This window comes from Eubalaena glacialis, chromosome 1 (assembly GCF_028564815.1).
Source record: "Eubalaena glacialis isolate mEubGla1 chromosome 1, mEubGla1.1.hap2.+ XY, whole genome shotgun sequence".
Taxonomy (NCBI): domain Eukaryota; kingdom Metazoa; phylum Chordata; class Mammalia; order Artiodactyla; family Balaenidae; genus Eubalaena; species Eubalaena glacialis.
In genome coordinates this window covers 119,184,501-119,200,076 of record NC_083716.1, presented here as the reverse complement: position 1 = coordinate 119,200,076, position 15,576 = coordinate 119,184,501, and the positions used below count along the sequence as shown (strand labels likewise).

At 51.8% G+C, this 15,576-nt stretch overlaps 1 protein-coding gene across 3 annotated transcripts in view; it reads right to left on the bottom strand.

The window, feature by feature from the left end:
• Positions 1-1,754: 1,754 nt before the first annotated feature.
• Positions 1,755-15,576, bottom strand: part of TFCP2L1 (transcription factor CP2 like 1) — a 64,408-nt gene continuing 50,586 nt past the window's right edge. For all 3 annotated transcript variants that reach the window (XM_061183073.1, XM_061183082.1, XM_061183088.1), the window contains 3 exons: positions 14,751-14,893; positions 10,429-10,480; positions 1,755-9,170 (listed from right to left, as the gene is read on the bottom strand). In XM_061183073.1, the coding sequence (XP_061039056.1) occupies positions 9,124-9,170; positions 10,429-10,480; positions 14,751-14,893 (242 nt within the window). In that variant the 3' untranslated portion in view covers positions 1,755-9,123. The remainder of the gene's footprint in view (positions 9,171-10,428; positions 10,481-14,750; positions 14,894-15,576) is intronic.

Genomic DNA, 15,576 nt, shown 5'->3' with positions numbered 1-15,576 from the left:
ATAGGGTGATGCGGGGTAACCCCCAGGCTCCAGCCCCTAATGGCTCTGAGGCCTTGACGAGCTCCCGAGTTCTTCGTGGCGGTCTTCTCATTGCAGTGGCTTCTCTTGTTGCGGAGCACGGGCTCCAGGCGCGCGGGCTTCGGTAGTTGTGGCTCACGGGCTCTAGGGCGCAGGCTCAGTAGCTGTGGCGCACGGGCTTAGTTGCTCCACGGCATGTGGGATCTTCCCAGACCAGGGAACCCGTGTCCCCTACATTGGCAGGCGGACTCCTAACCATTGTGCCACCAGGAAAGTCCCCAACTCTTGAGTTTTTGAACCCAATCCCATCCATCCCTTCTTAGTTTAAGGACCTCCATGGTTGTGTCCCACTGTGCTTAGAAAACAAACCAGAACTCCCCTCCCTGCCCGCTGAGACCCTGTGTGAGCCTTGTCAAAATGCAGGGCACAGCCCACCCGTGGGCTGGGAAGTCAACTTGGCAGGTCAGGACCCGCATTTCTAAAGAAAAGGTGAAATGCAGTCGTTCGAGTATTGTTTTGTGAGACTCTTGTTCATAGGTAGGTGAGCGTGTACTGGGTAAGATCGTAAACCCAGAGAATCACAGCTTTATCTGACCTGATCCCCGGTCTCCATCTGTCTACTCCAAGCCCCCCATGGCGTCACTCTCCTTTGGATCTTGGAAAACATCAAGCTGTCTCCCCTCCGCCCCGGAACCCTCACCCCAGCGGCTCCCTCCCGTCCCTGGGAGCCTGGTCCTGCCCAGCCTTGTGCTAGGCTGTGCAAGGTCACATGTTGGCCTTGGGCTAGGCGGTGACAAGGGTCTGGGGTGGTGACCACTGCAGATGTGCCCCCAGCAGGGCTCAAAACAGCCCACCCACTGATCAAGCTTCAAAGACCCCAGGCCTCCTACGAGGATGGTATTATCCAAAAAAGAAAGAAAGAAAAAGAGAGAGAGTGTTGGTAAGGATGTGGAGAAATTCACGCCCTTGTGCACCACCCCTTGTGCACCACCGGTGGGAACGGACCATAAGATCCAGCAATTCCACCTCCGGGTGGGTGTGTACCCAGAAGTGAAGGCAGAGACCCCAACAGATACTTGCACACCCACGGTCACGGCTGCATTAGGCACAATAGCCCAGAGGTGGAAGCAACCCAAGTGTCCACGGATAGATGGATGCATACACAGCATGTGGTGTGTACAGACAGCGGAATATTACTCAGCCTTAAAGAAGGAAATTCTTGGGAATTCCCTGGCGGTCCAGGAGTTAGGACTCGGTGCTTTCACTGCTGAGGGCGCGGGTTCAATCCCTGGTTGGGGATCCCACAAGCCTCGTGGCACGGCGGGGAAAAAAAGGAAGGAAATTCTGACACAGGGTACAACGTGGACGACCCTTGAGGACATTATGCTGATTGAAACCAGCCAGTCACAAGAGAACAAAGACTGCAAGATTCCACTTACATGAGGCCCCCAGAGGAGTCACATTCATAGAGACAGAAAGCAGAAGGGTGGGTGCCAGGGCTGGGGGAGGGGGACGGGGGAGCAGGAGCTGCTGTTTAATGGGACAGGGTTTCAGGTGGGGAAGACGGAAAGTTTCTGGAGATGGACGGTGGTGATGGTTGCACAACAGTGCGAATGTACTTGACGTCGCTGGATCCTACACTTGAAAATGTTGAAGATGGTAAATTTCCTGTTACATGCATTTTATCAATACAAATGAAAAAAAAATTAAAAGGCCAGAGGTCTGAGTCACAGAGGTTTCTTACAAATCAGTTTTATTTGCTTTCTGACCCAAGCACAGAACCCCAAACAGATCTCTCGTCTGCACAATGGTACAGTAACAAGTGCAAAATATGCTTTATTTCCGGTACAAAACGTGGCAGTGTGACAACTTCTGCTTCAATGCCCACTCCCCCCCACCCACGCCATGACCCATCCCGTTGCCGTCACACCCACCTGACCCATCCCAGGGCCACACCACCCCAATCAAGACACCCACCACCTTTAGAGAAAAGTCACCCAATCTGGAGAAAGGTGAGGAAGTGGCATTTTAAGAAAGAAATCACTTTCAATACAGGAACATTGGCGAACACAGTAAGCAAGATTTTGCCCAGCAAGGGGAGGGCTGGTGGGAGGCACACAAAACAATGCCCTTCTCTGCTGTCCCCACCCAGGGCGTGGAGCCCAGGGATGATGTCAGCACAAAAGTGAGTGCTAAGGACGAAAGGGCTCCACCTGCGTGTCTGGGGCGAGAGCGTGCATGTCTGGATGTGGGATCCAGACCCCGGCTCAGCCCACCAGTAGTCGTAGGACCCTGGGCCCCTGTCTGATTTCTCAGTCTTGATTTCCTCACCTGGAAACCAGGCTTCGGGGGCCTCAGAGCTTCGTGGGGAGGCTCAAATGAGACAACGGCAAAGCACAGAGCACAATGTGTGACCCAGGCGAGGCCAGCCAGCATCCGCAGTTGGTATTAACAGAGGACCGGCCGCAGGCTCCGGCCATCTGCACAGGGAGCGAAGGAGCCGGGGGGCCCAGAAAGGATGGCCAAGCCATAGGGAGGTGGCCCCATCCCGGCTGGACCTCAGCATGAGGGATTCACCCCGTAGGGCTGCCTGGGGGCTGGCTTCTCCGGGGGCAGAACTGGGAATCGGGCCCAGGGAACCGTCTCCACCAGCAAGCTGAGGTTGCCACAAGCGGGTCCCTCATCAGAGGAAGAGCACCAGACACGCGCGGAGGGATGCGCGGGACCCTGAGGAGCTGCGAGGTCCTCAAGGCACCATGGAGGTGAAGGTCAGGCTGCACCTCCCGGGACAGGAAAGTCCCAGTGACGTAAGTCAGGAGGCCGCCACCTACCGTGGCTCGGGGCCAGTACAGGTCCCTCCCCACGCCTGGCCCTCGGGACACCAACCCCCAGCACCCTGCCCTGGGGATCCAAGGGTCCAGCAGGTCTCCAGGAACCGGACAGCAGGAGGGAAGGGGCAAGAGCAAAGGGCTCTGGTTCCTGAGCGGCTGGGGCAGAGCCGGCCGGGGGGAGGGGGCCGCGTGCCCAACAGGCAGCAGGGGTTCAAAGACTGCTCAGCTCAATGACTCTCCTGCTTCAAAGCTCCAAACAAAATACTTTTTTACTATTTTTAAAAGTCCTTATTTTCTAGGATTTTCTTCAACATAATCCAGGGGGAAGAGTAACAGAGGTCTAACTCAGCAGTGGGCAGTTTTTCTGCAAAGGGCTGGACGGGACCTATTTTGGGCTTTAAAGGCTAAGAGGAGGCAAATCGATATTATGTCAGTATAAGAGAAAACAAGTTTCCATAACGTTTTTGATGATGAAATTCAAAATAGAATCACTGAGTACATTTTTTGGTAATACAGGTATACTAATGGGAATGGCATAGGGGAGGGGTACAGGATGCCCTTTCACTTCATTGGGTTCAGGGTTCACTGTCGTCAGAGAGACCACGAAAGCCAGCAGGGAGCTGCATTCGGCTCCTGATGAGTGGCTGTAGGGTGACCACTGCAGAGGCTGGGTGACAGGTACCAGGGTTAATTCTATTCTTCTGCCTTTGAGAAAGGATTGTGAACCTTCCATGATAAAAGGCTTCCCTGGTCCCTGCTAGCTCCCTGTAGGCCACCCTCAGGGCTCCCCAGGATGAAGGGCACAGGACAGGCTCACACATTCCCTCTTCGGAGGGGGCTGGTTTGGCGGCCTGGAAGGCAGGGCGGCTCAGCCCCAGACTAAGCAGTGCCCGCCCCTCCTCACCTCACCCCACCAGCCGCCCTGCACAGAACAGGAAAGCCACCTCTCAGAGCTACCTCTTGGGGACACTGCCGCTAGAAGGGCCCCGACATGACAAGGGGGGGACCGCCCCTCAGAACTTAGCCGTTCCCCAGGGGAGAAGGACGGAGAAAGCCCAGGAGAAGCCTTTGCAGGGAGCTCTGGAGAGCTGGGCGGAGGCTGCAAGGAGCTCTCAGGATGCCGCTAGGAAGGAGGCCGGGGGACGGGGGGCGCGGCTGCCCAGCACCTCACTGCCCTGTCCCCACAGGACACAGGGGAGAGGGCTGGGAGGTGACCAGAGAGGGTGTACAAACATTTCCTATTGGCCAGCCTGACTGATGATGTCACACACAGGATACACAGCCCGAGGGGACACAGGGTACCTGAGGCAGCTTCAAGGAAGACCAACTCCACGGGCCTTGCTTTTGGGGTCCTGGTCAGATGTCAGCTGCCAGCACTGCTCCCCTCCCCAGATGAGCGGGACTTAGTGTGGGCATTTCCCCTCGATTAGAGCAACTGTGCCCTAACCAGCTTCGTCAACAGAGTCTGAACCAGGAGCATCACATAAGATCTAAAGAGAGCAGCTGTAATCACCGCATCTAAGTAAGCTGAGGATGCTCAGGGCTGCACTCATGCCAGATACAGGGGTAGGGAAAGGGATCCACGTGCATCCATAAACACACACATGCACGCACGCACGCACGCACGCACGCACGCACGCACACATGCATCTATAATGTAGACACATAGCCAGCCAACGGAATCCAGCCTCAGGCTGCAGGCAACAGCTGGCGGCCACTCTTAAGAGCGCTGACGGAGTCACGTCAACCCGGTTGTGAGCTAGGCTGGATTCTTAAAGACACGTCTAAGATGCCATGCCTCACACTGAAATGTGAGCAAACCTTCGGGTGCGTGCACCAGCCCAAGCGGGAGCATCTGAGGTGCCAAGTACCACCATGAAATACACACACGCATGCCACCTGCCCACAGTAAGACTCTGATGGTGGGAAAGACGAAAGCCTTGCTGCCCCTCAGACTCACCGAGGACTGAGTCAGCCACGACCCCAGAGGCCTCCCAGAGAGGAGGCGAGACCCAGAGAGGCAGAAGCCAAGTGAGGGTCTGGGGACCCAGGACCCCTGGCTCTTGGTCACCTGCTTTTCCATCTTCTCTGAGAGCCTGAGGGCTGCCTTCTTTTGCCCCACTGACAGCAGCAAAAGAGGCTTTTCCATTCTCGTCAACTCGTTAATGATTTTCAGACCTTAACTTACTCAGCCAGCCCCTGACGCCACTCTGGACTTGGAAACTGGTGACACACTGTTCAGGCAGCTCCACTGTGCTCCCAGGAAAGGCCCCTCTAGGCTCACAGTTCTTCCCAAGAGGTCCTTGGGCAGAAGGTCACCAGGGCAACATCTGACCTTCGCTTAGGACCCCAAACCAAGATTTCGACCTCCCTCCCCCATCCTGCTCTTTCCAAAGGCCCATCAGCCCTTCCCCCATTCAAAAGCCCGTGTCTTTATTATAAAGGTGCAACTCGGTAACCAGGAGAAGGTTCATCACAGCCTTGCAAACAGACACCTGCCCAGCAAAGAAATGTGATGGCCTGAGAATAAAGCACTCAGCTTCAGGTGACCCGAGACAGTGGCCCAAGTGCACGGTTTATCTTTTGTCCCTCTGCGGATCCCTTTTAAAATGTGTTGCTGCCGAGAAGCCACAGCCTAGAATACGTGGGGGCAGAGGGGACAGTTCTGGGAGGGGCTGCCTGTCCAGCAGGCCCAGACTCTGGACTCGGAGCTCACAAGAAAGACAGTGGACAAGAGTGGGAAGGGCTACAGCTTTTCTGTACTTTAATAAAATGAACAAAACAGAAACAAAACCCAAAAACCTACAGCTAGCTCAGCTGACCCCTGTGGAAGGGACGAGCTGCTGATTTGGGCGGCGAAAACATTTTGGTACCAAATGACTATGTGTATTCTTTTTTTGTATTTATTATTTTCTACTTCTCTGTAAGCTACAAGACTGAGCTATAACCACTAGGAGAAGATAAGCAGAGTAGACGCAGTGTGCATTCCAGAGAACAGAAGACTCTACCTACAGCAAACTTAAGGTACCAGATCCTGATTAGACCCTCATCTGGAATGAAGAAATAAAAACAGTAGCCTACCACATTTTTAGAATTAAGATTTTAGCCTGCCATCACTTGGGTCTGGGCAGTGGCATCTCTTGGGTCTAGTGAATGGCAGACACCTGGAAAGGCCGGCAGTCACAAGATCAACAGTCTAGTCCTGGATCTGGGGGACCTAGAGCAAGTTATTCCACTTCTGTGCGACTCTGTCTCCTCAAAAAAGGAAATGACTGGTCTTGATCCCCTAGAACTGACGTGTGGAGCTACGCACCCAGAAAGGTTGCAGAACATCAGAGAGTGATGTGACCCAGTACTGTTGAGACAGGGAAAGGGGGAGACAGCAAGAAGAGAATAGAAATCCAGGTGTAAAAATGGAGGAGCCAAACGTGGGCTGAGTTTAAAAAAAAAAAAAAAAAAGGTGAGCTTCCTAATGACAGCCCCATGTCGCAGAAAAAAAGATCCAGTAAGAATCAGGAGCCGTTAGCAACGGTATGAAGGCAATTCTATGGCGATTCCAATAGTCTTTTCAACAACTGGTGCTGGGACAGCTGGATATCTACATGCAAAAGAATGAAGTTGGACCCCTACCTCACACCATATATAAAAATTAACTCAAAATTAATCAAAGACTATTGGAGAGCTAAAACTATCAAAATTCTTAGAAGAAAACATAAGCATAAATCTTCTTGACCCTGGGTTAGGCGATAGTTTCTTATATAGGACACCAAAAGTATAAGCAACAAGAGAAAAAACAGGTGTCTTAGACATCATCAAAATTAAAAACTTTTGCCCTTCAGAGGTCATTATAAGAAAGTGAAGGCAACCCACACAAGTGGAGAACATTTTGACACCTAATATATCTGATAAAGGACCTGCATCTAGAATATACAAAGAACTCATACAACTCAATAATAAAAAGACAAATAAGCCAACTGAAAATAGGCAAAAGAGGTGAACAGACATTTCTCCAAAGAAGATGTACGAATGGCCAGTAAGCACATGAAGAAATGCTCAACATCATTAGCCATCAGGGAAATGCAAATTGAAACCACGATGAGATACCACGTCACACCCACTGGGATGCTATAATCAAAATGACAGATAGTAGCAAGTGTTGATCAGTATGTAGAGAAATTGGAAGCCTCGTACACTGCTGACGGGAATGTAAAATGACGCAGCTGCTTTGGAAAACAGTCTGGCAGTTCCTCAAAAAGTTATTAAACATAGAGTTACTATATGACCCAGCAATTCCACTCATACGTATATTCCTAAAAGAAAACATAGGTGTACACCAAACCGTGTACAAATATGTTCATAGCAGCATTATTCATAATAGCCCCAAGGCAGAAACAACTCAAATATCCATCAAATGATGGATGGATAAACAAATGTGGTATAGCCATAGAATGAAATATTATTAAGCTATAAAAAGGATGGCAGTACTGATATATGTTCAATATGGACGACCCTAGAAAACACTACGTTAAGTGAAAAAAAAGCTAGTCACAAAAGACCACATATTGTATGATTCCACATACGTGAAATGTCCAGAATAGGTCAACCTATATAGAAAGAAGATTTGTGGTTGCCTAGGACTAGAGAAATTGTTAAGGAAAATAGGAGAGTACTTGCCAAGGGTACAGGGTTTCTTTTAGGGATGATGAAAATGTTCTAAAATTGATGTGGTGTTTCTGTGAATTGACTAAAAAATCATAGAACCGTACACTATAAACGGGTCAATTGTACAGTATGTGAATCATATCTCAATAAAGCTGTTATGTGCTCCTCCTCCCCCCATCCCCCAAAAGGAGAGGGAATCAGAAGCTTGTCCTTACACCGTAGGACATCACACCTGTTGGCCCAACGTACTTATTGCTAGAGCCCCTTTCACTCGCAGAAGTGTCCTGGTTTAGATGACAAATTTATGCCATTACCCTATCACTATGCGATATCAGGCAGGTGGCTCTGCCCCTCTGGGCTTTGGTTTCTCCATCTGTAAAACAAGGTCTACCCATTCTGATCATCTCTATAGTCCCCCAAAGCTCCACTTTAAAAGCTGTCAAGTCCTACTCAGTTGGTCACAGCGCTCACCATGCTTTGTAAGTTGAACTTACATGAGCAAAGACTTGAAGCCCAGGGCCAGTACAGATCAGTGGGTCCCAGGAAACAGAGACAAAGACTAATTCCTGAGTCTACTGGTTACTGATATTCAAATTTCCCCATAGTTAGGCCACTAAGAGAGGTGATCCAACCATTCCAGTGCAGGTGAAATGCCCCAAACACACCCTCTACAAATGAAAAAAGAGACACATTTAAAGGGGAGCCCTCCCAGAAGATACAATGTCTCTAGGAAGCTTGGCAAGTTTGGAGGTCTTCTCTAAATGGGATTTGGTGAGTCCATCCAAGAGGGCCTGGTGTCGGGACAGTCAAGGTCATGTGATCATACAATGGAATGCTCATTTCCTAGTCCTCCTTTACGCATGATTGCTTAGGAAATAAAATTATACCGAAGGAGCTCAAGAGGAATCATTTGGTTCTCTTCCCTTTTATATTCATGAGAATGTGCCTAAGATTAGTCTTTCTAGCCTCCCCCCGTCCCTCCCAAGGGCCTTAGAACTAGGTCTGTGTGGCCCTGTGGTGTGTCTACCCCGGCAATGAAGAGATGCGAGCCCACCTCCGGGCTCTGAGCAACAGCAGACCCTTAGAATCAAGGTAAACGTGAAAGAAGCAGAAGGCACAGAAGAAACCCAACTCCCATCAATCCACCCAGTAACAGGAAGGACGGATGCTCACCAGGGTCCCTGAGATGTGAAACTGACACGAAGACAGGAGAAGAGTCGCAAAGCACCCCCATTTCGTCAGCAGCCCCATCACCAAGCCAGTTACCAGAGAAGAGGGCGAAGGCAGGGACCAGTACAAGTGGCACCCAGGTACCCGGTGAGCTAGCCTCCAACTAGGGGAGCATCAGAGGAGACGCCCCACCGTCGGCCTCTTCAGAATGGCAGGGCTGGGAAGGAGAACAAGGAACCGCTCCGAAGCTGGGGCTAGGAGGAGGGGGAGGCTTTCTGCCCGCCAGAGACATGGCCTCCGAGGGTCTCGGCTGGGGGTTGGTCTGTGGCTTTCACGGGCTGGGCCAGGCCCCTCCTCGCCGCAGCTTCCGAGGGTGCGATTTCTACATCCAAGGGGGTCCGCGGGGCTGAGGGTAGGAGGTGGCTGCCTGCTCGTCTCCTGCTCAGAGGCCACATTTCAGGATGACGTGGTAGCCGTCATTGCTCTCGGCTGCAAGACACAAACATGGCATTTTACAGGAAGAGAGGCAGGGTGCTGTGGCATCCGGGGGCCATGGGATTAGGGTGCCAGCAGACGCCCTGCTGTGGGCACTGGCAGAGGCCACCCAAATAAGACTGTGCAGAAAAAAGCAAGCTGACAAAAGCAGAGATCTCAACGCACACCTTCACGGCTGCCTTGTTGAGTTTCTTTTTGACAGCGGGCTTTTCCACCACAGCCTGAGGCCCAAGGACTGAAGGGTCCATGTCCAAGGAGGCTCTGGGTGTGGTGGCCCCCAGGCCTCTGAAGGCAGTCGGTGGCTAGATCCAGAGAACAGAGGGGAGGGTCCAGGGTCACGGTCCAGGGTCTATGGCCCGGTCAGGGGGCTTTCATTCCCGCCTAACTCCACACACTCACCTGCCCCAGCCCTACAGGGGGTCACAGCTGGTCTCCCACTTTTCCTGGCATGTGAGCTCCTTCTCAGACCCCTTCCTCAGGTGGGCCCTCCGTGTCCCCCTGGTCCCACCCAGCCCCGGGTCCCCGATCCACACGGCCTGCAGACTCAGCTGCTGTATTCCATGTCCGCTCTTCCCAGAGACCCACACTTTAGAAACATTCAAATGCGTCTTACTGTAAGTCCCCTACACACGAACAAGTTCCATTCCGAGAGCGCATTCCTAAGTCCAATTTGTTCGTACGTCCAACAAAGTTAGCCTAGGTACCCAACTAACACAATCAGCTATACAGTACTGTTTCTACGCTTGCTTCCGGACATCCTGGGCTCAAAATAAAGATACTGTACTACCGTATTCTATACAGTACTGTACAGTACACAAAAGCACAACCACTTGTAGAGGATGCACACACGTGACAATGTACGCCAGACATGTGAACTAACTTACGTGACTGGACACGCGAACACACGCTCGCATCTTTGAAAGTTCGCAACTTGAAGGTTCGTACGTAGAGGACTTACAGTACTTTTCGTTGGCACTGGGTTCGTGAAGCACATACTGTCTGGCCAGGATTTCCCTTTCGAAGTGACCTTGGCGCCAACCGCACCACTTCTCACGTTTCCGAGGCTAGGCTTCCCGGGAAGTGTGTGTTTCTTTCTCCCAGAGGATGTTCCCAGGTAACACTCTCTCTCGAGGGCCCACCCCATGCAGGCCCCACTCACCAGCCTGCTCTCCCCGCTACTCCGTTAACCCGGGGGGAGCGCAGCCAACACCCTTTAATTAAACAAGAAAAGGCGGGGAGGAGGGGGCTTTACCTTTTAAGGTACTGAGGATGAAACAGGACTCATCTTGGAAATTCTGCACCATCTGAAAGGCAAAAGAGAGACCAGGTCCCTTCAACAACGAGTTCAGAGACTGAAAAGCCTCAGTGACACGGAGCCCAGCTGCTTGCAGCATCAGAAATGACAGGCGCCGCGTTTACGCAAGTGCAGGGAGACGCGCACGCTTAGCGCTCATGGAGAGAACGTGCTACAGAGTAGATGGACAAAGCAATTACAGTTTCGAGTAACAAGAAACTGAATGTAACGGATGGAAAGAAGCCTGGAAGGGAATTAAGATGTAAACGTTTAATACAAGACTAAATTGTTCCTGATTTGCTTTCATTTTGCTTTTTCCTAGTGACTGGGTTTTCCAATCCCTATAAGGACACGTTACAGGAGCGGGTGTGTGTAAAACAGCACCAGATAAAAAAAACTAAAGTGCTTTACACGGGGAACTATATTCAATATCTTGTAACAACCTATGAGGAAAACGAATCTAAAAAAAGAATACATATATGTATATACACATATACTGAATCACTCTGCTGTACACCTGAAACTAACACGACATTGTAAATCAACCATCTTTCAATTAAGAAAAAAATGCTTTAAAGAAACGCTCGGTGATTAGTAGGCTCTGCATATCAGAGTCCTTTGAGGACCAACTAAAAACAGAAGTCCACTCCCTGCATCTACAAATGTGGCAGGAACCTTACGATTACTCACCAGCCCCCTCTCTGGAGCTCTCGTTTTGATTAACAGCCCGGTGACCTTAGATAAGGCAACTTCCTGTCTCCAGGCGCTGTCTGTAAAATGAGGCTGTTATATATATAACCAGGATGCAGAGCAATGGCAATGGGCATCCTCTTCTGGGGGGGCGTTCATCCAAATGACTGCTTTCTACAACTGTTCACAGGACGCAGCACAGATGACCACACACATCTCTCCTGCAGGCAGGTGCCCTACGTAAGCTCCTGCACGTACACACACAAAACACACCTAAGGATGCTGAGGGCAGCGCTGTCTCTATGAGTGAAAACTAGAAACAGCCCTCACGTCACCCAACAGTAGAAGCAGCAGGAACAAACTAGGACCTAATCACACCCGGCTGCTCGACAGGGCCGGTGACCTCTAGTGCCCCTCAACATGCATGAATCACAAACCGTAAGTCCCTGAAGAAGGCACTCCTATCCCACTTCTATGAAATTTAAAAATAGGCGAAATTAAAGAATGTATTGAGGAAGAACCAGGGAATGATCAATATAAAATTCAAACCAGCACTGGAAGGGAATATGAAATTAGCCCACAAAGGGGCTTCTGACAAACACCACACTACCCTGAGTGCAGGTATCGAGTGCTTTAGTTATTCTTTAAACTCTACAAATGAGCTTCCTCTATTCTAAATATGTATGCTGTATTTCACAATACACCTTTAAGCAATGTCAAAAATGTACACATCTACCTAAACATACCCACAACACACATACTAGCTAATGGGACAGCAAAACCCCTTTCCAAATGAAAAGTACAACCCACATTTTACTGCCCCCCTCTGGATGATTGCCCCAAATCCTGCAAATCCATCCACCTGTCGACCCCTGCCCCTCCCCCAGGCCCTAATGATGCATGAAGTACATTTACGCTATGCTGCCGGCCTGCTCCCTCGGGGACTCTTGGCAACCCCACTGCTGGGGCACGCCAAACCTGAAGCAGGGCCCACACGGGCTTAATCAGTAACTGCCTTGTTTAATGAAGTGCCCTTGCACCCCAGGGGCCGGCTGCACGGCTGGCCAGGCCACCTCCAGTGCTCCGGGCAATTAAGAACCAAAGGTTTCCAACTGATTCGGGGTTAAGAGGCAAGGAGACTTCAGGGGAATAAGAATCACCTACTTAGCCGAGGTGGCGTTTGAGTTCTGTTCTCTGCTTCACTGGCTTAACTGCCTGCTCTGGGGGGGGGCACAGGGCAAGCTGGGGGAAGGAACCCCTTCAGGGACCTGTGAAAGGGTTCTGAGCATTCTTGGCTTTTGTCTTCACAGCAGAAATGCATTTGTGAGATGCAAACTGACGAGTTTTCCATGTCGCCACTACTGCCTGATGCTCAGGGCGTTTTACGCTTCCTGGCTGTTCTACAGGACTTGCTCAGGCCAGCAACTCTGGGCTTCATGTGCTTTATCTGCGAAATGGGGGCCAAAAAACAGCCACCTTAGACTCAATTGTAATGATGTGGAAGGAATTCTGAACTGGTGACAACAATAGCAAGTTGCAGATCAATGGCCCTTTGTTCAAATGGATCCTGGTTGTGTGTTTTTAAAAACCCACACCTACACACACCTCAGGCATGCAATGGACACACGCACAAAAAATTATCTGGCAGAATCACATCAAACCTACTCTAACTCCGCTAGGAAAAGAGAGTGGGGAAGATAAGGGCCTTTCACACTTGCCTTCTGCTTATATTGCCTGACTTATACGAATTGTGAATTACTTTTTAATTAAAAAGGACGGAAGGGACTTCCCTGGTGGTCCAGTGGTAAGGAATCCGCCTTCCAATGCAGGGGACGCAGGTTCGATCCCTGGTCAGGGAACTAAGATCCCACATGCCGCAGGGCAACTAACACCGCACGCCACAGCTAGAGAGAGAAAACCCGCGTGCCACAACTAGAGAAGCCCGCGTGCCGCAAGGAAAGATCCCGCACACCCCAACGATCCCTAGTGCCACAACTAACACACGGCGTGGCCAAAAAATAAAATAAATAAATAAATACATATTTTTTTAAAAAGGAAGGAAAACACCACCTTGCCCACCCCCAGGATGAAACTCCCATGAAACAGAGGACTCCCACGTAGGGGGCTCGGGCAATTATGATGACGAGTGACAACAGGATTGCTCCTAATGATGACAATTTATGAAATATACAGACCATTAAAAGCCTTACATGTTATACGCCGTCGAATTTAAGGATCTCTCCATCACTTGTTTCCCAAAACAAGTGCCTGGCTAACTTAGCATCTGCCGGTACCTGACACTGTTTTCTATTTTATCCTTACTACAGCCTGCTTGATGGATAGAATTATCCCCATTTTGCAGACACGGAAACTGAGGCTCAAAGTCGTTAAGTAGATTTGCCCAAGGTCACCTGGCTACGAGGAGCCAGTCCAGGTGGGGACATGGGTCCAATTCCGAAGCCCACAACTTCCCTGCTTTCCCAGCCCCCCTTCCTGTACCGTTCCCTCCATCATCCTCTGCTGAGGCTTGCAGAGTTCCCAGGGTGGGTGGAGGGTCTGCTGGGGGCTGGGCTGGGGGCTCCGGGTTCCACCTCTGCTCCTATCAGCACAGTTCTGTGTAAACGCCTCATTTCAGGGGTGGTTGGAGAGTCTGTGGGCTTGACGCTCAGGCTCTGCTGCTGGGCCACCAGCCTTCCCACCACAGCCCAACCTCTTACGAGCTGTGCACCCTGGGGCCATTACGCAGCCTCTCTGTGCCTGTTTCCTATCTGTGAAATGGGCTCATGACAGCACCTGCCTCCAGAGAGGCTGCCAGGATTAAATGAGTCACTTAGAACAGCCGCCGGGACACAGTAAGCGCTGATGGAACGCTGGGGCTCATTATTATTATTATAACTATTATTAAGAGAAGGGGTCCAGGATAAGACACGCTTAAAAGCTTTTGTTCTACAACAGGCAGGAACGCCTGAAACACATCATCAAGCCCGTTTGATAACTCCCGCCGGAGCCAGCAGTGGGATCTGATCACTCGAGGGCACGGTCGCCAGGGGGCCATGTTCTGTACCTGTGTCCTCTGTCAGGGGCCGCTTATGCCCTGCAGAGGCCTGATGTGGCCAGAGACAGACCCTGGAAGGCTGCGGCACCTTCACCATTCAGCAGAGGACGCCTCTGTTCCCCGAGAGCCCCGGCCTCTCCATCATCAACCCAGCCCGTGTCACCTCTCCCGGGCCTGCCCCCTCCCACCCCCCACCCCTGCCCTGGGTGAGCACCTGCGTCTGACTCCTCACAGCCCTGACTGTAAGCGCCCCAAGGCAGGCGTGCGAGCAGGGCACCTGGCCGAGGGCGGGGTTCCAGATGGAGAGGCAACAGCTATTCAGAGCCCGTGGTCGAGGCCTCAGACCCCTCTCTCCCGGCTCCCCGGGCAGCCCCTGCAGCTGAAAGCGGGCCGTAGGCAGATGAACCCGGTTTGCCATCTTCAGGCTAAAGTCACCCCCGCAGGGGTGCATTTTGGGTGTGGGTCTGCGGCTCCCGCCCGTAGCCCTGGGCCCAGCTCCTCGGGGCGGCGGGGTGGCAGGGGCTGCAGCGCTCACCTCGTTGCTGACCACCACATGGATGCCGGTGGGGCCCTGCCGGTACACCCGATGGATGTGCTGCGGGGAGATGCTGTACAGGTTGGCGATCTTCTCGATCAGCTCCAAGGTGGTCAGCTCCTCCAGGAAGATGGCGTGGTACACTGCAGGGCGGGGGACAGGGCCTTCTATAGGACAAGTGGCTGCCTTCAAAGGAGCCCGCCTACCCTCTCCCCCGACCCCCCAAACCAGTAACGTGCTTGTACGAATGTCCACACCCAGATGGACCCGCGGCATCTGGCTGTACTGGGGATGCATCTGGAAGCCGCAAGGCCCCCTCTCGGCCCAGCGCCAGTTGACAAGATGCCAGGCTCCGTTCTGTATTCCTGTTTCATTCTCTCTTGGGGGACTTGTGTAAAATGGAGAATCCCTGGATCCACCCTGGACCAAGGACGCCCATCTAGGGGTGGAGGCTGGAGGGGGAACAGTTGGCCGAAATCTGCATTTAAAAAAAAATTATTTTTTTGGGCCGCGCCCCACAGCTTGCGGGATCTTAGTTCCCTGACGAGGGATTGAACCCGGGGCTATGGCAGTGAAAGCCCCCAAGTCCTAACCCCTGGACTGCCGGGGAATTGCCGAAATCTGCATTTCTTAGAAGCTTCCGGTGATTCTGAGGTGTGGCCTGCTGTGTCTGCATTCCTTCCCTTCCACTGGTTAAAGGGGTTACTGGACGGCTCCCTGTGGCCAAGAGTGAGACGTAAGATAATTGCTACCTGACGGCAGCAGGTACCCTTCTCCATGGCACAAACAATAGTCAGCTGGAGCACTGCGACCCCAAAGGGCAGGG